Here is a 23,487-nt window from a genome sequence, read left to right as displayed (position 1 = left end):
GAGTCAATGTCATGAGACAAAGTGTATGTGAACTGTTGTATGGAAAGTGAATTTGCTCTGTAAATTTTCACCCAAATCACAATAAAAAAATTAAATTAAAAAAAAAAAAAAATTGTCCAGCAAAAACCTTATTAATAGCAGCAGAGCCCCTTAGCGTTTCCTTAAAAAACTGAAAATAGAAATACCGTTTGACCCAGCAATTCCATTACTAGGAATATATCCTAAAGAGGTGAGAGACCATGCATGAGCAGACATATGTACACCTATGTTCATCGCAGCACAATTCTCTATTGCAAAGAGATGGAAACGACCTAAATGCCCATCAACGGATGAGTGGATAATCAAATTATGGTACATGCACACAATGGAATACTATGCTACATTAAAGAAAGTGAGGGGTATACAAATCAACTCGCAATGTGGATGAGCCTAGAGGACATTACACTGAGCGAAATAAGTCAATCATAGAAGGACAGATACTGTTTGAGCCCATTACTGTAAAAAGACAAAGAAGGTTTGCTTGCAAAGGGAATTCACTTGGTAGGTTACCGGGGTGAGATTAATTCCGGGCTAGTTGAGGCCCACACACTGATGTGGGTAAGGGGAGGGATGTATGGAAAGAGTCTGTGACCACCTTGATAACATTAGGAAAAGGAGGACACTGAATTGTGCACATAGGAGATAGACAACAGATGCTAACACCAACCAGTGTACCCAGAATGCTGCATTACCATTAACACCAAACACCAGGCTACAGATAAACACATGAACACCTGAGAAGATCAGATGGGGGCCAGTGAACAGGAGTATACTCTAGACCAAGGATAGATTCAGCGGAGGCTAATCTTGCATGGATACCAGTGATACGAAATACCTGCAATCCTTACAGAAACAACAGAAGACAGACATAGAATAATCCCTCACAGATACCCAGACACTGTCGGAGAGACATCCAACAGATCTACTGTGTCAGGACCATAGTCTGGGGGACACCAGACTCAATTGGCACAACAAAATACATAAAAGCCTTGTTCCTCACGCTACATTGGTGAATAGTAACTGGAGTCTTAAAAGCTTTCAAGCAGCCATCTAAGATGCAGCTGATGGTCTCCTATCATCAGAAGCAAAGAAGAGTGCAAAAAAAAAAAAAAAAAAACACTAACAAGGGCATTTGGAAGCAGTCAGCCCTAGGACACGATGGCCCTCGAGACCAGAAGAACTAGATGGTGCCCAGCTACCAGTGCCAATCACTCAGAAAAGGATCATATCTGGAGATCTTGGATAGAATGGGAGGAAAAACATGGAACAAAATCCAAAAACTCAATAATGACCAGAATTACTCGTCTGATGGTGTCTGGTGAGATCCCCAATACTATGGTCCTGGGATGCATTCTGAGCCTGGAATAAAACTCACTCCCAAGGGCTGGCTCTCAGCCCTGTAGTAAACAAGATGTACACGCAGACCACTCAACCCAGGGTGACACACCCACATACTCTATAGAAATACATCCCTTGGAGCAATTGACCATGGGGCACCAGAGGGGCAACATTCACATGGAGGAAATGCAGGACAAACTGGAGTGCATAACTGTGAGGAGAATGGGGGGAGGGTGACGGGGCAAGGAGAGGAGGAGACTGGGTTAGGGTTGGACATGGTAAATGAAGAGTGAAACTAAATGTACACGTAATGTTGAATGTAAAACAAACTCTTAAAATAAAAAATTTAAAAAAAAAAAAGATGAGCCCCTTAGGTTGGAAGGCACTCAAAATATGACTGGGGAAGATCTGCCTCTTCAAATTGGAGTCAACCTTAGTGACATGGATGGAGTAAAGCTTTTAGAACCTCCATTTGCTAATTGGCATGACTCAAAATGAGAAGAAATAGGTAAAAGCATCCATTAATAATTGGAACTTGAAATGTTGGAAGTATGAATCTAGGAAAATTGGAAGTTGTAAAAAATCAAAAGAAACATATAAATATCAATATTAGTTGAATGGACTAGTATTAGCCATTCTGAATTGGACAATCATATAATCTATTATGCCAGCATGACAGATTGAAGAGGAAGGGTGTCATATTGATGATCAAAAAGAACATTTAGAGATCTATCCTGAAATTCAACATTGCCATTGCCTAAACCATTTGACTGCTAACCAGAAGGGTGGAAGTTCAAACCTATCAGCCACTCCTCAGAAGAAAGATTGGGCAATCTACTTCCATAGAGATAATGCATCAGAAACCCAAGGAGGGGTCTCTTTGAGTCAAATTGACTCGACAGCAGTGAGTACTGATAGGATAATATCCACACTTCTACAAGGAAAACCAGTTAATGTGACAGTTTAATTTATGCGCTAACTACTAATGCCAAAGATGCAGAAATTGAAGACTTTTCCTAACTTCTTTAGTCTGAAGTTGATTGAACATGCAATCAAGATGCAGCGATAATTACTGTTAAGTGAGATGTGAAAGTTGGAAACAAAGAAAAACAATTGGTAGCTGATAAATATGGTCTTGGCAATAGAAATGACATCCAAGATCATGTGATAGAATTTTGCAAGACCAACACCTTTTTCATTGCAAATATATTTTTTTCAACAACATAAACAGTGAGTATGCATGTGGACCTCACCAGAGGGAGTACACAGGGGTCAAACCTACTCTATGTGTGGAAAGATGATGGAGAAGTTCATTATCATCAGTCAGAAGAAGGTCAGGTGCCAATTGCATAACAGACCATCAATTGCTCCTGTTGTTGTTGTTAGGTGCTGTCAACTCATCTCTGCCTAATAGCAACCCTATGGACAACAAAACGAAACACTGCCAGGTCCTGTGCCAGCCTCACAATCCTTGCTATACCTGATCCCATCGTTGTAGCCACTGTGTCACTCCTTCTTGCTGAGGGCCTTCTCCTTTTTCTGTTGGCCCTCCACTTTACCAACCATGATATCCTTCTCCAGGCAATGGTCCCATCTGAAAACATGACCAAAGTAGGTAATAGGAAGTCTGGCCGTTCCCACTTCCAAGGAGCATTCTGACTGCACTTCTTCTGGGACAGATTGTTAGTCCTTTTGGCAGTCCATGGTACTTTGAATATTTTAAGTTGTGTCATCTGCGTATCACAGGTTGTTAATGAGTCTTCCTTTTATCTTGATGCCACATTCTTCTTCATATAGTCCAGCTTCTCAGATTATTTGCTCAGTGTTCTGGTTACCTAGTAGTGCTCTGACAAGAATATACCACAAATGTGATGGCCTTAAAAACAGGAGTTTATTCTCTTACAGTTTGGAGGCTTTAAGTCCAAGTTCAATGTGCCAGGCTCTAGGGGCTAGGTGAAAGCCTCTCAGCCTTAGGCTTCAGCTCTGCCTCCAGCTCCCGGCCCACTGAAGCTAGAGGCTTTTCTTCACTCAGACAGCTGCTGGCTGCTGAGGCTTCCAAGCCCAAGGTTGACAAGTAAAAAGGCATAGTCCCGATGTTACCAAACCACATGGCAGGCCATTAATTCAAATTCATTGTAAGTCCCCAGGTTGACACAGCATGTCAGGCTGCTGAACAATGACATGGCTACATGCAGGGTTCAAGGTGCCATAAGCTAGCTACTATCCCCAAGGCTTCTCCTTATATACAGGAAGCAGACCATATCCCAAAGGCAGCTACTCAGCTGCTTGTGGTAGATCCTACCATAGAGTTGATTGCCAGTCTCATCCTTGGGAATAACTACCACCAGCTGCCCAACCACTTAACCAGGCCCAGCCAAGTTGACATACAAACTGAACTACCACACTTAGCACACAGTTTGAATAAGTATGGTGAAAGGATACAACCCTGATGCACTCCCTTCCTGATTTTAAACCATGCAGTATCCCTTTGTTCTGTTTGAAGTAGATCTCCTAGTCTTCCTTCCGAGGAGTGGCTGGTGGATTTGAACCGCCATCCTTCTGGTTAGCAGTCAGGTGCCTTAGGCACTACGCCACTAGAGCTCCCATGTATTCTGCTAGGGGCTTAAAAATCACTCCTGCATCAGCATATGTATATATGCATGTAAACCCCTCAGTTCTGTTTCAAAAGCTTAGTAAAACCACGTTTCTTAGAATCTTTCATCCAAGTTGATTCATTGAAGATTTTGCAAGGTGTTTAATTGCCATATATTATAATATGATTGTTTGCTTATGCCAGTTCTTTCCCACCTACCTATCAGGGTGTAATGATTTCCTGACTGATGAGTTCATTCATTCATTTAATGTCTCTCCCAGGCTCTTAACCCAGATAAGACCATACTTATTTTTGAATTAGAAGGCTTGCTCCTTGACACACCTTTGAGAGTTATGAAATAATGGGAAGAAGGAACAAACATATAATGTTAGTGTGGTATTCTACAGTTGCACAGGAAGAAGGAAAAATTCAAAGAACACAAGAAGGCTTTACTCTCTATTCAAATATATAATTCTCTTCCTGTTCTCTAGGATTGTATATATACTACTAATTAAAGCTGTCTCTGTTCTGGACTAACACTTTGCCTATTAAAATCCTAAGTTGACAATGTAAGAAGTCCCTAGCTTGTCTAGTCCATTACAGCAGTGCTGTTTAATACAACTTTCTCTGATGATAGCAGTGTTCTCTGTCTGTATGATCCGATATGGTAGCTATAGCCACATGTAGCTATTGCACACTTGATATGTGGTTCTGAAGAACTGAATTTTTAATTTTATTCATTTTAATAATTTAAATAGACGCATATGACTAATGGCTACTCTATAGGACAACACAGAATTACTGGATTCCGTTAAGAAGCAGTAGATCCAAAGTCCAGAAGATGAGATTGTTAGTCCCATCTTTAGTCCCACAGGATTAATTACCCAGTCAAGTGTGCTACCGTGTAAAGTTTGGTTATGTAACCCTGGTTAGCACTTTCAGGATTTGTAACTCTAGCTTTCCAGTCTTCCAGTTGTCATTTGACAACTCTGACTCATGGCAACCCTGTGTTGTATCAGAGGAGAATTGTGTTCCTTAGACTGATTTTTTTGGAAGTAGATCCCCAGGCCTTTCATCCACGGCATCTGTGGGTGGACTCCTTTAAGTTATTAGCCATGCATGTTAACCATTTACACCATGCAGGACCTCTGGCTTACAAGAGGTATATAAAAAAAACCAAACCCACTGCCACTAAATCAATTTGGACTCATAGTGATCCCCATTGGGTTTCCAGGTCTATAAACCTTTATAGAAGATCACCCCCATCTTCCCTCTGCAGAGCACCTGCTAAGTTTGAACCACTGACCTTCTGGTTAGCAGTCAAGTGCTGTATCCAGTGTGCTACCAGAGCTCCTTCAAGAGGTACATACTATAGTCCTTTTAATAGCCTCAGTGTCCTAAATTATGGGATTTAAAAATGTTCAAGAGAGGATCCTTGCCTTTTAATAGCTGAGAACAAAATAGATCTCTATCAGAGAAGCCCCTTCCTATTGAAAGAACCATATAGGTACAGTACAGACATACTAAATATTATTTGCAGGCCTGAGTAGTTTTAATTTACAACTCTGAGAGTTTAATACAGTTTTAACTTGATAACCGGTATCTGGTAACACACCTTTTTTTGTAAAATTTTCTTCAGATCTGAACATAGAAACTATGAAAAGTTATACAAAATACTCTTCTACACTCTTAAAGATAGCAAACTAAATAGAAGCTCTCCTTTTTTAATGCACAGCATTTAAAGTCAGTACCAGTGGTTTAATTTCTAGCCAGGAAAAGAGAAACTATTCATTGAAAATATGACCATAAATATTTGAACAATTATGTTCTAAGCAATTTATGTACTAGATCATCATTTCCTAGAGTGGTTTTCTGTATAATAAAGTATTTAGAAATTCATCCATCCCATCCATGGTCTCATAGGACAACTCAGTCAGTTGGCATAACAGTTCACAAAGATCATGATCTTCATCCCAGTGAAGTAAGTAGCATCTGAAGTCTTAAAAGTTTGTGAGCAGTCATCTGTAGTCAACTGTAGGTTGTATTTGGGCAGAAGCAAAACAGTAAAAAAAAAAATAGTTGGAAGCTCAGAGAAGAAGCAAGTCTACCCAAGCCACAACTCATCTACTCTGAGATAATAAGAACTAGATGGTGCCCAGCTACCATAGCTGACTGTTCTGGCCACAATACACCTACTCTTCACTTATTGACTACTTTATCTAATATTTCACATTTATGACCATTCACGCTCACTCACTCATTGCCGTCGAGTTGGATCCAACTCATAGTGATCCCTTATTGGGTTTCCAAGGCAGTATCACTACGGAAGTAGATTGCCCAACTTTCCCTCCGAGGAGTGGCTGGTGGGTTTAAACCGCCAGCCTTCTGGTTAGCAGTTACATCCCATTGGTACTATGCCACTTGTGCTCCCATTTATGACCATAGTAAAAAAAAAAAAAAACTCTTTATTTTGCACATTAACGATCTATGTCTAGCAGTAACCGTCGGTGAGGTACAAGGCAAGAGTATGCAGACTATAATGGTTAAGGTTATGTATTAACTTGGCTGGCCAAGATTCCCAGTGGTTTGACAGTTATATAATGATACAGTCTGGCAGTTAAGTAGTGATGCAGTCATCCTCCGTTTTGTGATCTGTGTTATCTCCATTTGTACATAATACTGGTCTTTGGAACCTAACGACAACAGTAAGTGAGGAGTGTGTATAGATGGTCCCACATAGAATGGGAGAACAGTATGGAGCAGAACTCGTATTCTCATTTAGAAAAAAAAAAAACCAGACAAACTGGACAGTAGAGAACAGAGGACTCCCTGAGACTATCACGCTAAGACATTCTGTCAATCTAGAACTGACCCTATCCCCTGACATTACCCTTTAACGAAATAGTAGTAAGACACAAAATAAGGGATAGTACCCATAATGATCAGTGCTTGAGTTAAAAACCATCATTATGAGACCTAAAGGTCAACACTCAGAAGCAAAAGATGAAAAAGATAAAGGAGGCAGGGAAACTGGAAATGGAGCAAACAGAACACAAAGATAATGTTGACAGATTGTGATAAATGTGACTGGTGTTACCAAACAATTTATGTGGAAATTGCCAAATGGGAACCTAACTTGCTGTGTAGACTTTCACCAAAAATTCAGTAAAGTAATGAAATAAATAGATAAAAATATCTTCCATGTATGTTGGGAAATGGCAATAAATTTGGGAAATTTGGTAGCATATTGTGTCCCCCTTTTTGGAGAGACACAATATATATTAGCAATACTAATGACTGGAATAAATCCTGCATTAGAAGAATATGTTTAACATTGTTTAACCCATTGTTTCCTGTAGGAGTTTAGCCTGGATTTTTTTTTTTTTTTTTCTTTCCATGTAATACCTGTAAACAGCCTGAAAGATTCAATTTGGGAAATACTTTGCTAGGTTATTCATTAATTAATTTAAATCTAAATGTTTAGAGGAACTTTATAGAAGTTTCCTGGACTGAACTCTCATGGGGATTCTGTAATATCCCTGTGAGTTACTTATTCTGCATCTACTTGAGTGCCCCACAAGGCAGAAAATTTAATTCTCTTACAATTCTAATTGTTTCAAAAAATTCTTCATTATTTAGCACTTGGATCTTTTTTTTTGCATAGCTTTCCCACCAGCATATTTCACTGGAGAATGAAGATAAAATATCTGCAAGTAAAAATATGTTAATTAGACACAGTAGCTAATATGTTTTAATCTCTTGCTTTCTTATTTTATTTGACAGGCACCTCTGTGGGCATATATTGCTTGTGCATGTGGCCTTTTCATTTACCAGTCTTTGGATGCTATCGATGGGAAACAAGCCAGAAGAACCAATAGTAGCTCTCCTTTGGGAGAACTTTTTGATCATGGTTGTGATTCACTGTCTACAGGTACTGTTGATTTTTAATGTTAATGATTATTAACATTGATGAAAGCAATGTGATAAACAATGTTAGAGTAAATAAGAAGTTTGTGGTGGTGTAGTAGGTATCAGAATAAGTGATTTTTATTAAATTTTATCATTTTCAGAAGACTGAATCTGATAACTGTTCATTATTGACAGGAAATTTAGGAATTAAGTTCATTTTTGTTTAAGTTATTTTTAATGCTAAATACTGTTTTATCATCTGTTTTCAAAAACTTAGAGCATGATTGTCGTCATACAGTATATGACAGTACAACAGTGGGAGACTAGTTATATAATTTGTGGTCTTTACATTTAAATAAATATGTTGTAGGCATTTAAAATTGTGTTACAAAGATTGGTTATAACTTTAATAATGTGCTTGGAAAAAAATATGCGAAAGTGCTGGCAATAGATGAGTTACTGTAATTAAGTAATATGTCTTTATTTGCACTATTTGGCAAGTATTTAAAATAATATTTTAATATATTTTAGAGGGGAAAAAAAAGAGAGAAACAAAATGGTAGTTTCTAACTAGTATTCATGACAGGGACTTCCCCCATTATATTTAATTTGGTTTTTCATTTGGTTTCTTATCATTTGACATGTCCTTTAAAATGTTCGGAGAGAAAGACACAAAACCCCTTGATAGTTTTACCTCCCGAACTGAGGTTTGCAGATGCAGGTACATGTTAAAATCATTGTCTCAATATCCAAACAGCAGTAAGGAGAAGCAGGTAAGCTCTGACTCAAGTCAAGAAAAGCTCAAAACTTCCACTAAGTAAAAGCTAGTGTGGTATCTTGAAAGGTATTGTAATTTAACTAGGTAGAATGACAGGTACCCTATTTTTATTTTAGTTGGAGTCATATTTGCACAAAGTTTTAGTTTCAAACTTTTATAGTAAGTTTTTTTCTATGTTACCAATTGTTTTCAGCTAAATTAAGAAACAACAGCTATCAACCTGAAGCAAATAGGTCCCTTTATGGATTACTCATGCCCTTTGTTTTTGTTTCCTTCTGGCTCTCTGCCTTTTAATTTTTACAGCTCATTATTACCATTATTACCAAATTTAGAAAATACTCCCAAAAATGCTAAAATATTTTAGTTTCTTTCAAGAGCTTTGGTTCTACTAAATAAATGGTTTAGTGGAAAAATAAAATTATGGGGTAAAAATTTAATGTCAGGTTTATATCTAACTTTCCTGTTATCATATATAACTGAGGGCAGATAGTACATTCACAGCAAATTTCTTCTTTGCCTCATCTAACTACATTTCCAGCTCAGTTAAGGTTTGCAATTCCAATTGTTCAGTTTCATTGTGATCTTTCTTCTGCAGTTTTTGTGGTTCTTGGAACTTGCATTGCAGTGCAGCTGGGGACAAACCCTGATTGGATGTTTTTTTGTTGTTTTGCTGGGACGTTCATGTTCTATTGTGCACATTGGCAAACATATGTTTCTGGAACATTGAGATTTGGAATGTAAGTAACACCTAATGATGTTTTTGTTTTCTCATTCTAATATGGAGAATGTTGCTTGTAGGTATTTAAGTATTAAGATTTGATCAAATTACTAAATTAGTTTAATAAATAAAATTAAACTCATTATGATCTTTTGCCATATGTCCTTCTGTCATACCTTTTAAAAGGTAACATCAGAACCTTCCAACCAGTATTTTTTAAAGCAACCTGAAAAGCTGTAGCCCCTCCTCACTCATCTTCATTTGTCTCTCTCACAGTAAAATTCACTTTTTTCCCCTATTGTCATTCACCCTAATTCCCTGTTTTATTTTGACATATAAAAATGCATTTTCAGGAAAGATAAGATAGTTTCTAAGAAAGAACAATTCTCATTTTTAAATATCATGGCCTACTCCAGGTTTTATCCTTTTCACATGATTTTATTTATTAATCTAAAGAAGAAAATGTAAGCCCTTAGTAGTTCAGTTGATTGTGCATACCACATCGATGATTATTGCCAATGAAATGCCTGAGAGTTTCAGAAATGAAATATAGACTCATTTCTTTGAACAGTTCCTACCTTCCCATAAATATTTATTAGTAAACCAGTCTTGGAGCAAGGTTAAAGATGGCATTCACCAACCAGAATTTAATTTAGTATCACAGATCCTATTTATACTGCTCAAGTTATTCTCTCTCTTTTATTTTAATGGCATAGGGTTCAAAGAGAAAAGACTTGAGAAAATGTCTACTTCATGAAATTTGAAAATGGGACTCTCTATTGGCAAATGACAGGCAGTACATCTTAACCTAGTCTCCAATTGCAATGAATCATTAATAGCATTTTTAATCTTGGATCTCTAGTAAACTTAGTTTTATAGGCCTTTTGGAAAAGTAGAATGCATAGAAATTCATTTGTTCACTATAAGTTCAGTGCAGCTGACTTTGGCTACACTTGTTTAAATAGACTTTAAATTCTTATAGCAGTAACTGAACAATTGTTAATACTTTTGAACGTTAACTGTTTAAAAGACACATCTTAGAATACTCTCAAAGTAAGGGTTTAGAGAATGTGTTTAAGGCACATCTCAATGTGGTATTCTCATTAGAGACAGTAGTGGATGTGAGTGTCCATTTGAAAACTATGTATATGTCTATGCCTTCATCAGGAGCTCTGGTAGCATAGTGCCGAAGGCACTTGACTGCTAACCAGAAGGCTGGCGGTTCAAACCCACCAGCCACTCCTCAGAAGGAAGATGGGGCAATCTACTTCCATAGTGATACTTTCTCGGAAACCCAAGGAGGGGTTGGGTCCGACTTGAGGGCACATAACAACAACAACATGCCTTCATCAGTAGTTTTTAAAATGATCAATGCTCAGAAAATATTGAAGATTTCTGCTACAAAAAAAAAGTAATTGAAAATATGTGCAGATTTTTTTCCCTCAATTTTATAGTCTTTTTCTATACTAGGTAAAACCACAAAATGTAATAGATTTCTAAGGATAGACTTTTAAGATCATCTGGTTTGCCCTCCTTTAGTTTCAATTTTTGATGATGTTGCTGTTTTCAAAATGGTAGGATTTGTCATATCTGAATTTCACATAGTTCATATTTCATTGGTTATTTTCTTACCAGTTAAATTTCAAGTCCTTATTTTGAAAGTTTATTCATTATCCAGCCCTAATTCATTCTCTTTTTCTTTCAAATAAAGCAACACCAGTCATATTGGTGAGAAGTGATGGAAGGAGAGAGCATGAAACCATGGAAGCAGGGAAAAAGTGTTTATTTGCCAGTCTTAGAATTTTCCTCGTGGTGTGTTTCCATTGATGAGCTATGTGTTTGGAGAACTGCAAGCAGTTCCATATGGTTGCATCATAAGATGCCTGTAGAGGAGTGACAGGAGAAAAAACCAGGAAGATCCAGATCTACTATGCTCTGCCAAGAAATTTGGGCTTTTATCCTGATTCTGTGGGGAATCTTTGCAGGACCTAAAGAAAAGAAATGACAAAAATACCTTTTTGAAATAGTTTGGTAACATTATGGAATATTATGGCTTTGACAGAGGCAGGAAGACCTAATGGGAAGCATTACTGTAATTAAGGTGAAGAGTGATAGAGGTGGAACTAAACAGTGACAGTATTATTGGGAAGAAAGAGACAAGTTGATGAGAGATATAAGAGAAAAACTATAGGACATAGTCTATATTTGCATGTAGGGAATGAATAAGAGGGCAGAGTCTGAAATGACTCCCAGTTTTCAGGGTTGGGTGGTTGGTTAGCAGGTGGAGGGAGAAAGGCACTACAGGAAGAGGCACCTATTTGAAGGGAGAGATCTATTTAGGATGCGTATGTGAGGGGTTTCAGGCATTCAGATAGAGTGAAAATAGCAGAAAACTTAGAGAGCAAGCCTAGAAAGTAGCCCATAAATACACCGGTTAAAAAGCCAAGAAAGGAAGGAATTTCACAAAACAATTCTAAATGCTGCCAAGGCTCAAAATGAAGATAGAAAAGTGTACATTAGATTTGGCAGTATAAGGCCATCCAGCGTAGTTTCTGTATAGTGGTAGAGTAGAGCCATATTATGAATGGGGAGTAAATAAATAGAGATAGATAGTACAGGTTAGGAGGAAGAACATGAATTCAAAGGAAGCAGGCTTTTTGTATTTTAAATAGGAGAAATCCAGTGGAGAAGAGATTGCAGATACCTGAAAAAGAGACTATTATCTGATTGCTGAAGATGCAGGACCACAGGAATTCTAGGATAACAGGTAGAGGGACTAGCTATGAAAAACACTCTTCAACTGAAATTGGTATGCTTCGTTATAATATTTAGGGAAAAAAATCTAGAAATATTGAAGCTAGTATAAATTTAACATCTAAATTTAAATTAAATATTAGTATTATAGGGAGTTGGTTTTAATTTGGGAAATTGTATAACGTTTTTTGAAATACTGCATTACATTAAAGCAGTATTTATTTTTTAAAAATAAAATAAATAAATAATGTTGTTGTTTGTTGTTGTGTGCCATCGAGTCAAACCCGACTCATAGCAACCCCTCCTTGGGTTTCCGAGGCAGTATCACTACGGAAGTAGGATTGCCCAACCTTCCTTCCAAGGAGTGGCTGGTGGGTTTGAACCGCCAGCTGTCTGGTTAGCAGGCAAGTGTCTTAGCCACTGTGCTACCAGGGCTCCCAAATAAATAATAGGCTCCAGTAATCATAGAAATATGCTGCTAATGATACACATTTAAGGAGAAAATTATCAAAATGTCAGTGCAGTGGAGTCATATAGAATGCATTATGTAGATATCTCTATAGACATCTTTAAATTGCCCTTTTTCAAGAGCAAATAGACTAGGCAAATGTGTAATAGGGTACATATTGAAATCAGGTTTGTATGTGTGAAGGAGGAAGTCCAAATTTTATTTTGCTTAATTAGGAAAGAACAAGTTCAACTTTCAAATATTGTTTGACTAAACAAATTTTAAAAACTCCTTTGTTTTTTCCTACTCCATGGAGGACATTGAAAGCAGCGTTAGGTACATTAGGAATCTTATTTTAAACTTTTTATTTGAATTTGAATTGTTTTATTTTGATAGGCTTACACACGAGTGAAAAATACATAGATATTTCTCTTTTATACATAAATAAATTCAAGTTGTTACACCATTTTTGTTTTTGTTAGCTGCCATTGAGTCAGCCCTCGAGTCTTGGTAACCCATGCGTAAGAGAATGCTGGCCGGTCCCTCACCATCCCCGTGATTGGTTGTAGATTGGACTGTTGTGATCCACAGGGTTTTCATTGGCTGATTTTTGGAATTAGATCACCAGACCTTTATTCCTGCTCTGTCTTAGTCTGGAAGCTCTGCTGAAACTTGTTCAGCATGTAGCAACACACAGGCCCCCACTGACAGAGGGGTAGCAGCTGTACTTGAGATACATTGGCTGAGAATCAAATCCTGCATGGAAGGCAAGAATTCTACCACTGAACCACCAGGGCCTTTTCTGACAACCTTAAAATATAGAGTGTTTGCCAAATAAGAGCTTTTTCAGTTCATCTCCTTAGTCTTTTTTATATAACTGTTTTTAGTTGCTAATGTTTGTTGTAATATATTGGGAAAAAATAGGCACAGTAACTTTCATAACTAAATATTTGTATTCAAAGTAGAAATCTAGCCTTGTAAGATAGTAAATATGCTTTTTATCCACCTCCCTGAAATTCTGAGTTATATCCTCTAACACTTTGCTCTGATCACAAGTAAAAACTACCTTGCACACAGAATGCTAGTAGCTGTCACATCTAAACAGACCCATATCCTAACAGTGCTCTTGAGTGACCAGGTAGAGAGATCTGCCAGAGATGAGTACTGCGATTCTTCCAGATCCAGCTTAGCCCTTTAGGATTTTTATTAGCTTGAATATGAGACAGTGGAAGGAAATCAAGTTAGAAACTAGAATTTCATAAAATGATTAGGTCAGTAGGAGAAGATAAGAATTATAGACTGGAGCTCATTGGTAAACATTTATAAAACACTCTTTAAAATATTTATGAATTATACTAAATGGAAAAGTTTGCACAATTTTTCTCTTAAGGGCTAAACCCTCTATTTCTCGGTATTTTTAAAAACACAACTTTAGATGTATATATAAAACCATTTTTTATAAATTAAATGCTTAGAAACCTTAACCAAAAAAAACAAACCAAACTCACTGCCATAGAGTCAATTCTAACTCATAGAGACCCCCATTGAGTTTCCAAGGCTGTCAATCTTTGCAGAAGCAGATTGCCCTACCTTTCTTTTAAAAAAGAAAAAAGCAGCTGGTAGGTTTGAGCCACCAACCTTTTGGTTAGCAGCCAAATGCCTTAACCACTACAGTACTAGAGAAACCTTAAACACTCTTTAATAAAACTATATTTATGCAAAAAATAGGCCTTAAAAAGGCCTGTGAAAGGTAGAACTTTTATTTAAATGATCTTTCCAGGAAAAAAAAAAAAAAAAACCTACTCTTTTCAAGAAAAAAGAAAAAAATTATAATAAATTGAACTCAGGCCACTACGTGTTGCTTCAAGTGCTATCACCAAATTGTCTTGTCTGTGTACTTATTTAGGAGCACTGGTGATGTAGTGGTTAAAGCATTCAGCTGCTCACCAAAAGATTGGTGGTTCGAACCTACCAGCTGCTCCACAGGAGAAAGATAAGGCAGTCTGCTTCTGTAAAGATTTATAGCTCTGGAAATTCTACTCTGTCCTGTAGGGTCTCTATGAGTCGGAATCGACTCAATTGCAGTGGGTTTGGTTTTTTTATTTTGGGGGTGGGGCATGAGGTATGTACTTTATTAACTGGGGCAAAGCCCATCACTTTCATGGACCTCATATCCTAATTTGTAAAATAAGAATTTTGGATTAGATAATAAAGTCTGCGAGTCTGTTGATTTTGCAGATGTTACTTCTTATGTACTTATTGCTTATAATTATAGCAGGGAGAGTATTAATCTTTACTTCTATTCATTTTTAAATTTATACTTCTAAGATTGTACATTTACATTCATTAAAAACCTGCTAGCAAAAGTTTATTTCTATGTAAGTAACTTCTGTAGTAACATCTCATTTTTTCTTTTCTATAGTTAAATGAACAGTTAATATGCTATGTATTCTGTTGGTAATCTGACAAATTTAGTTCATCTCCTTATCCAAAGTAAAAAACAAAACTCAAACTCACTGCCATCAAATTGATTCTTACAACAACCATATGTAGAACTGAATAAGACCGCCTCATAGGGTTTCCAAGGTTGTAAATCTTTATGGAAGCAAACTGCCTCATCTTTCTCCCATGATGAGTGGACGCATCATGCACTTGATGACCTCAAACTGCTGATCTTTTGGTTCACAGCCAGGTGCTTTAACCACTGAACCACCAGAGCTGCTTTTTCTCACCAAAGTAATGACTTTTAAAAACATAATGATTTAAAGACCTCGTAGTACTTAAAACTTGTGTCTGTTGAAATAATCCACTTTCTCTTATGAAGTTTCCTGTTTAATACTTGTATATGTGATCTGCTTATTTTTACATGATTAAGATTTACCATATGAATTATTAAATAACAGACATTTTCCTTTTAGGGACCAGTTTCAGTGTGTATTTTTCTCTCATTTGCACCCTAGCTCCACTCATTTAATTTTACCTCATTGTTATAGATAATATCCATAAAACAACCAACCAAATTTGTAATTTATAATATAAATTTATAATATAAACCAAATTTATATTAATGTAAAACCTAGATTGCGATTTGGGTTCTTATAACATCCAGTAAAATTGTTGTTGCTGGTGTTAGGTGCTGTCAAGTAAATTCTGACCCATAGAGAACCTACAAGGCAGAGTAGAACTATGCCCAATCAGGTTTCCTAGGCTGAAATCTTTATGGAAGCAGATTACCAGTCTTTTCTTCTGTGGAGCCACTGGTGGGTTTGACTGACCTTTTGGTTAGCAGCTACATGCTTAACCATTGCTCCACCAAGGCTCCTCTGTTAATTTGGATTGACGTAGTTTTTATTTGAAGCCATCTATACTGCTACCCTTTTCTAGCACCATCTGTGTTATACTTCTCTAATGATTGAACTGGACGTTTTCTTTAGTTTTACCACTAATCAACTAATCCAATGTACTGTTGTTGTTGTTATGTGCCGTCGAGTCAGACCCGACTCATAGCAACCCCTCCTTGGGTTTCCGAGGCAGTATCGCTACAAAAGTAGATTACCTCCTCTTCTTTCCAAGGAGTGGCTGGTGGGTTTGAACCGCCAGCCTTCTGGTTAGCAGTCAAGTTCCTTAGCCACTATGCTACCAGAGCTCCCATCCAATGTACTAGAAAGTTATAAAGCTGGTGTGGAATTAAGGGAAGAGAAAGGAAGAAGGAAAAGATTCTGAGCTAGAGGTTTTTCAGGAAACAAGACAAAGAGAAGGCCAATTTGACATTTGCTCTAGTCATATGCAAAGGAAAGTCACTCTTAACTAGATTCTTTCCCACTTAGAGTGTGGTGAGGTTTTGGGGCAGTGAGTAAGTGGGGTGCTATATGATTAATGATTTTTTCAAACATACATGACTGAGCATGAGGATTCTGGGAAGCATTCCTATCCACAGGGAAGTCTGCATTAGATTCAGCCATTTAAAAGATCTACATCAAACCCACCAGTCACTGCTCGGAAGGAAGGTTGGGCAATCTACTTCCGTAGTGATACCGTCTTGGAAACCCAAGTAGGGGTTGCTATGAGTTGGATCTGACTTGATGGCAGTGCATTGTATTGTGTTGCCCTGCATTGTGTTTATGTCACAGACAGTAGTTATCAAGTAGTATTATATGCCAAGTAGTATTTAGCCCTCCTAGGTAAATGATGGAAGCTCTGGTAGCTAGTGCCTAAGTCACTACTGCTAACTAGAGGGCTGGCGGTTCAAACCCACCAGCCACTCCTCGGAAGGAAGATGGGCCAATCTACTTCCATAGTGATACTGCCTCGGAAACCCAAGGAGGGGTCGCTATGAGTCAGGTCCAACTCGACGGCACATAACAACAACAGCAACAACAACAGGTAATTGTTACTGAGTATGCATTTTTAGTGCTAGTGTTTCCATCTTCCAGTTTACAAGTAATGTATTCAGTGTGTTACAGTTTCAGTTTTTAGACTTTTCTACTCTTTTGATTTGGGTATTGAATATACTAGTACTGTTTAAATTGTATCATTGACTCTTTAGGCATCTTTATAAGGAAAATACTACCGTTTAATCTGATTTTTCTACCTGTTTTAATAGGGCTCTTTAGCAAAAGCTCTGAGTAAAGTTACTATGAAATGTTTGTTTCCCTATGCATAGATTCGATGTTACAGAGTCCCAGATCATAATTATAATATGCCAGCTTCTCACAGGAACCCTGGGGCCTTGGTTCTGGAACTTCACGGTAACTGTTAGAATATTCATGCTGCCAGTGAACAATGGCGTGAACTCCATAAATTATAAACAGCACCTTTGTCATGCACAGAGTAATTAAAAAATGAAAAATCAGAAGTCTTCCTGGTGGTATTTCACAGACAAACAGCTTATTAGAAAACAATTATTTTTTAACATTATAGGGCAATAAAAATCCACCCTGTTAAACAAATTTTGAAAAGTAATGTTTCTAATGATTTGATGCTAAAAACAATTCTCTTCCCAATATACCTACTATACTCAATATCATTTTTGCTCTATGTAATGCTTTTTTAAACAAACACCTTTCCACCATTAAAATAGAATGTGTTTGGTATCTCTTATGTCGGAAACAGAACAAAGCAAGCACAGTTTTCCTTAGATAAGTAAATTGAGAGGACTCTTTTTTAATGTAGCAAAGATTCTGCTTTTTCTCTTAACATCTTTAGCATAGCATTTCCTGTAAGCAATCTAGTCCTAGTTTTTCTGCTTGGATTTTTAATGATTATGGTTTATTCTCATTTCTGTTTGCATTGTTTATTGTTTTTTCCTCTATGCTGTGCTTTCAAAACTAAGTATCCTAGCTTTGCATGTCACAATAATCATGTTCTAAACACTCTTTTTACAGTTTTTTTTTTAGTAGTACATACTCCCTTAATAGAGTATCAAATGTAAGTAATACATCCTTTTCCTCTCACATTAGAATTATAATTTTGACCTTACGACTTTAAAAACTTCATAATGATTTATTAGGAAATAATCTATTTGGATTGTCCAGAATCATTAACACTTTTATATGAAATGGTTGATTTTCAAGAATAATAGAGCTTCAATTAAACTTATTTTGAAGTTCAGGCAGTTTAGGGAATGCACGGAAACCTGATAGATAATTCTAGCAATACAAGTCTGCATTAAGTTTCCTGGATTGGAGTCCTCGGCCCCTCCTCCCAGAAAAAGAACTTAAAATATTTTTATATTTCTTTAATAGTGTGATAGAAATAGTGTATCTCTTGGTAGCAGAGTACATATTTTTTCTGAAAAGTATATTGCAGAGTTATAAATCCATTTATTCAATGTCAGTCGTGTAGACTTTGGGAACAAATTAATAGAGATTAATTTTTTTAAATCAAATTTTCAGAATAAACTTAGAATGTGGAGAATGCTGGGAAGTGCTGTAGATATATTTTAAGAGCAAAACTAAAGCCATTTTTCAACTAAATTTACAATATGTTTGCGAAATTCTTTGTGGGATTCCTTCCTCAAGGAGAATAATACATCTAGTTCAAGATGTACTCATTTCTTAGCAGCCTTTCACCTTTGTCCTGTCCTCTGGTACTTTCTTCAAAGACTTATAGCTTTATGTTCACTGCCATTGTGTAGATTTACAATTTTTGATAGCTTATTTTTTATTGTTAATTATACTCACCAATGGAGCTCTGGTAGCATAGTGGCTAAAGAACTTGATTGCTAACCAGAAGGCTGGTGATTCAAACCCACCAGCTACTCCTCAAAAGGAAGATAGGCAATCTACTTCCATAGTGATACTGCCTGGGAAACCCAAGGAGGGGTCGCTATGAGTCGGGTCCAACTTTACGGCTCATAACAACAACATACTCACTGAAAGGCCTTCTCCACCAATATTCTTAATGAAGGTAACAGTCAGGATATTGTTTGCAGTGCTTACTTTCATCTTGTCTGTCTATAATAACAATGTACCTCACAGAGCCCTTTCTATTAAAATGTTCTGGCATGAATTGATTTGACATTATGAAAAATGTTTTTGAAAGAGCTTCTGTTTTCTCCAGACACACTCGCTTCAGTTACACAAAGTTGCTTACTTGCATAGATTTTCTTTTGCTTTAGTATTTCTTGGCTTTGACAAATTTGAATGTTGACATGAAGTTGTCCTTTTTTAAAAAAAAAAAAAAACATTCAGAAGAAAAGAAGCTCTAGAAAGGATTGTTCTTCCTGACTTGTTTCCAAGTGAATTTAATTTATTAGCTAAATTTCTGGTGCTGCTGCCAATATATTCTAGCACTTTAAGTAAAATTATATTGGAATATTAAAAGCACCATCTTGAAATGTATAGACATCTTAGCAACAGCAGTTAAAGACTTAAGGTGAATGTCCCAGTTGATTGGCAGAATACCAAAAGAGTTTAGGAAAGTGTAGAAACAACACTCCTAATTTTTTCAAGACTGGTACTTTCTGCTTCTGTACCCAAAGAAAAATGACTTAACCTTTCTGCCAAATTTCCCATTTATAATATAGTGGTAATATTCCTTGTCTCTTTAGGGTAGTTGTAAAGGTTAAAACTCAAAAAACCAACCTCACTGCCTAGCTACTTCCAACTCATAGTGACCCCCATTGGGTTTCCGAGGCAGTAAATCTTTATGGAAGTGGATTAGTTGGTGGGTTTGAACCTCCAACCTTGTGGTTAGCAGCCAAATAACTTAGGCAATTTGCCACCAGAGCGTCTTTGTAAAAGTTAAAGGAGTTAAAAATGCAGTTTTATAATTACAGTGCCTGGTGTATAGTGTTAATTATCATTATTAATGTTAGTAAGACCTTTGTTACTAATCTCCATTCGTTTCCAGATTTCTTCTAGAACTGATCATGCTAGTTTGAGAGGAAGAATAGCTCAATGATCCCTTTATTTACCTGCAAGATTTTACTAAATGATGTGAGAGAATTCTCTTCTACTTTTCCAGAAGTTATGAGGATAGACTGCTTCTTCAATTTGAGACTTAACTTTTAATTCCTCTTATACTAAGTGACTTGTTCTATTCTAGCCTTGGCTATATTTTTCCCCTCTTACCCACAGTCACTTGATGGGTTTTTTCTTTTTAGTCTTCTCAGGTAATTTGAAGATCATGTGGTAGGCAATACCGTTTTTAATCATTTAGATTACCTTAGAAATAGAGGCTTCGACTTGTCTGTTTATATATAGCACTTGAATTAAAAATACTCATGGTTAATAAGTTCAGCTGTGTGGCTAATATTTTTTAACATTAAGCTTGCCATGCTCCGTTTGCCGTTTATCAAGAGCAGAAAAGTAAAATATTGGAAGGCAGTATGTTGAATTTCTAGGATAATCGTCATTCCAGTCCAGCACCTCATTGCACCTTTGATTTTTTCTGGTAAAATGTATAATGAATGCCATGTTCTGGTTGTGCATTATTTCTCCAGATATGTTTACAAATACTTGTTACTCTGAGTTATCTAGCAGTTGCTATAGGGTTCAAGACATCTTCATATGGATGACTTTTTAAATAAAATACTTCTTTTTAAAATAATAGCACAGAAGTCAAATTGTACAAGTCAGAGTTTCTTTGACATTATGAATTCATCCATAGTGTGTATTTTGTTAATCATGCTAATACAAAAAAAAAAAAAAAAAATGTTGCTGTCAAGTCAGTTCTGACTCATAGCAACCCTATAGGACAGAAAAGAACTGCCTCTATGGGGTTTCCAAGGTTGTAACCTTTATGGAAACAGACTTCCATATCTTTTACCCACAGAGCAGCTGGTGGGTTCAGACCCACTGACCTTTTGGTTAGCAGCCAAGCACTTTAACCATTGCACCAACAGAACTTCTTAGCCAAACTAATGCCAACCTAAATTACAAGACAGTTATATTTACTATCTATAGTTTAATGAAAACATTTGTGTTTACAAATTAATAACAAATATGTCTTTAAAATGGATATGTCACATGTAGATGAAAAATAGATTAAACAGTTTTATTTCTGATTTTAGAGAGGAAAGACACAAAAATTCCTGGGGAAAGATGATTAACAGGCTTATCAGCTCTCACAGAATATCAGCTAACTCTCTTTGCATCCCTCATTTAACACTGAGTCTTGTCATATTTAAACCAAATACATTTGTTAGATGTGTCTCTGAACATTGAGAAATAGAAGTGAAACTGTCAAAATGGAAAGTTTCCTCACAGTTAGGGAACATATAATTTGGAGCTGTTTATCACTTTTGAAAGTCATTTTCTTCTTCAAATGGAGAAGTTGGGAGCTCTGGTGGCACAGTGTCTAAGACAGTTGACTGCTAACCAGAAGCCTGGCGATTCAAACCCACCAGCCACTCCAGGGAGGGAACACTGGGCAATCTACTACCATAGTGATACCTCCTCGGAAACCCAAGGATAGGTCGTTACAAGTTGGATCTCATTCGATGGCAGTGAGTTTGAGTTAATGTAATAATTGCTCTGACCAGGGAGCTTTGTAAGCTGCCTTTCCACAATGGTAAAGGCTCCTTGAGATCCTCACTCGCACTGGAGAGATTCTGTGTTCTGTTGAGAAGTTAAAATTACTCATGTTTATTTCACCTTGTCTTCTTTGCTTCTCAATCATTAGATCATTAATATGTAAGGAATGATTCATCTAAGAGGTTTATTGTGGGTGTTAGAGGTTATTTTGATCTTGGAGCCACATTGATAGTCTCCCCACCCTCATCAGAAAAATGGGGGAGTTTAGACTCTATAACTGGTTTGCTCCTTTCCCTTTTTCTTCTGTGACAACCAGCAGTACATTGGTTTGACCAGAGTGCTCATTATGGATTATCCACAGCAAATATGACAACATATCCCAATTAAGGTGTTCAACTTTTAAGCTGTGGACGTGTAATGTTATACATAAGAGATTTTTTTTCCGTGTGTCTGTATGTGTGCGTATGTATATATATATAGATATATGTATGTATATATATGTGGGTTTTTTTCTTTTGTTTTGTTTTGTTTCTCCACATCATTCTGGTATTCTTCTTCTGCCATCAATCCCTTGTGTCTTTTTTTTTTTTTTAATTGTGATTTGGGTGAAAATTTACATAGCAAATTCACTTCCCATACAGCAGTTCACATACACTTTGTCTCATGACATTGACCACAATTTATCACAATGCAACATCTCCCCCCATACTACCTCCCGATAGTTACCTCTTCCCTGTGTCCATCCCTCCATGTACTCCTGCCCTCTGCACTGTCTCCCTGTGCATAAGCAGCCCTTCCTTCTCCCATCATTGTTCTCTCCAAGGAGTGTATCTACTTAAAGTAAATGTTCAACTGATATGCCTGTAATAGACATATGTGGCTATAAGCCACAGGCATGGTTCAATTCCAGACCTGAAGGGCTGCTAGGGACCATAGTCTCAGTGGTTCCACCAGGCTCTATCGGACCAGCAAACCTGGTCCCCCCTTTTCTTTTTCTCCAAATGATTTTGAGTTTTGTTCCACATTGTTCTCCGTCTCTATCCAGGATCTCCTACATGGATCCCCTTCCAAGTGGTTGACAGTAGTAGCCGGGCACCATCTAGTTCTTCTGGTCTCATAGTCATGTAGGCTGCAGATCGGATGGTATACCAGTCACTAGGATTAATTGTTTCCATGAATTTTTGGCTTTCTTCATTCTTCTTTGCTCTGGACGAGGAGAGACCCATCATTGCATCTAGATGGCAGCTTGCTAGCTTTTAAGATCCCAGTTGCTACTAGCCAAAGTAGGAGGTGGAACAATGTTTTGTGTAGTATGATATGTCAATTGAGCTTGATGTCCCCTGCGACTATGGTCCTGAGCCCACAGGTTCAACTATTCGGTCCCTCTTGGTGGCTGGCTGTGACCAAGCAGGGACTACATCCTTGCCCCTTGTCAGCTCTACTATACACCTGGGAATTCACATCATACACATAAACTTACAGGATCATTATCTGCCAACCCTAAACATGTTCTTGGGTACACTCCCTGCTTCATAGACATATCTAATAGTGCAGCCTGTACACCCATCTATCCACCCATATACCTGTGTTTGCCTTCACTGACAACGCCGTACTATATGTGCAAAAGGGTTCATCTTTGTTGTCTGTACCTCCCACGTACCTCTCTCTGTCTTTCCCTTCCTCAATGCCACTGTATTGATCACTAACATTTGCTACATTGCCCTTCTCTTCACCCAAATCAGTACTTATCTCTATGTAACAGTGTTCCCTCCCCTCTGACCCCTGGTAACCAACAAAGAAAACGTCCTTCCATAGATAGACGTTTCCTTGACTTTTACAATTACGGACTAATACAATATTTGTCCTTTTGTGATTGACTTATTTCACTCAGCATAATGTCCTCCAAGTTCATCCACGTTATGCAGTGTTTTG

General features: G+C 37.2%; 1 protein-coding gene across 1 annotated transcript in view; it reads left to right on the top strand.

Annotated features, from left to right (window-relative positions):
* CEPT1 (choline/ethanolamine phosphotransferase 1) overlaps nucleotides 1–23,487 on the top strand; it is a 50,527-nt gene that overhangs the window by 10,307 nt on the left and 16,733 nt on the right. The window contains exons 2-4 of the mRNA XM_042782003.1: nucleotides 7,754–7,901; nucleotides 9,253–9,394; nucleotides 17,241–17,325. Coding sequence (XP_042637937.1) covers nucleotides 7,754–7,901; nucleotides 9,253–9,394; nucleotides 17,241–17,325 — 375 coding nt within the window. The remainder of the gene's footprint in view (nucleotides 1–7,753; nucleotides 7,902–9,252; nucleotides 9,395–17,240; nucleotides 17,326–23,487) is intronic.

Source organism: Orycteropus afer, unplaced genomic scaffold (assembly GCF_000298275.1).
Source record: "Orycteropus afer afer isolate SDZICR_OR568_19922 unplaced genomic scaffold, OryAfe1.0 scaffold00010, whole genome shotgun sequence".
Lineage (NCBI taxonomy): Eukaryota > Metazoa > Chordata > Mammalia > Tubulidentata > Orycteropodidae > Orycteropus > Orycteropus afer.
This window is presented reverse-complemented; position numbering and strand designations above follow the sequence as displayed.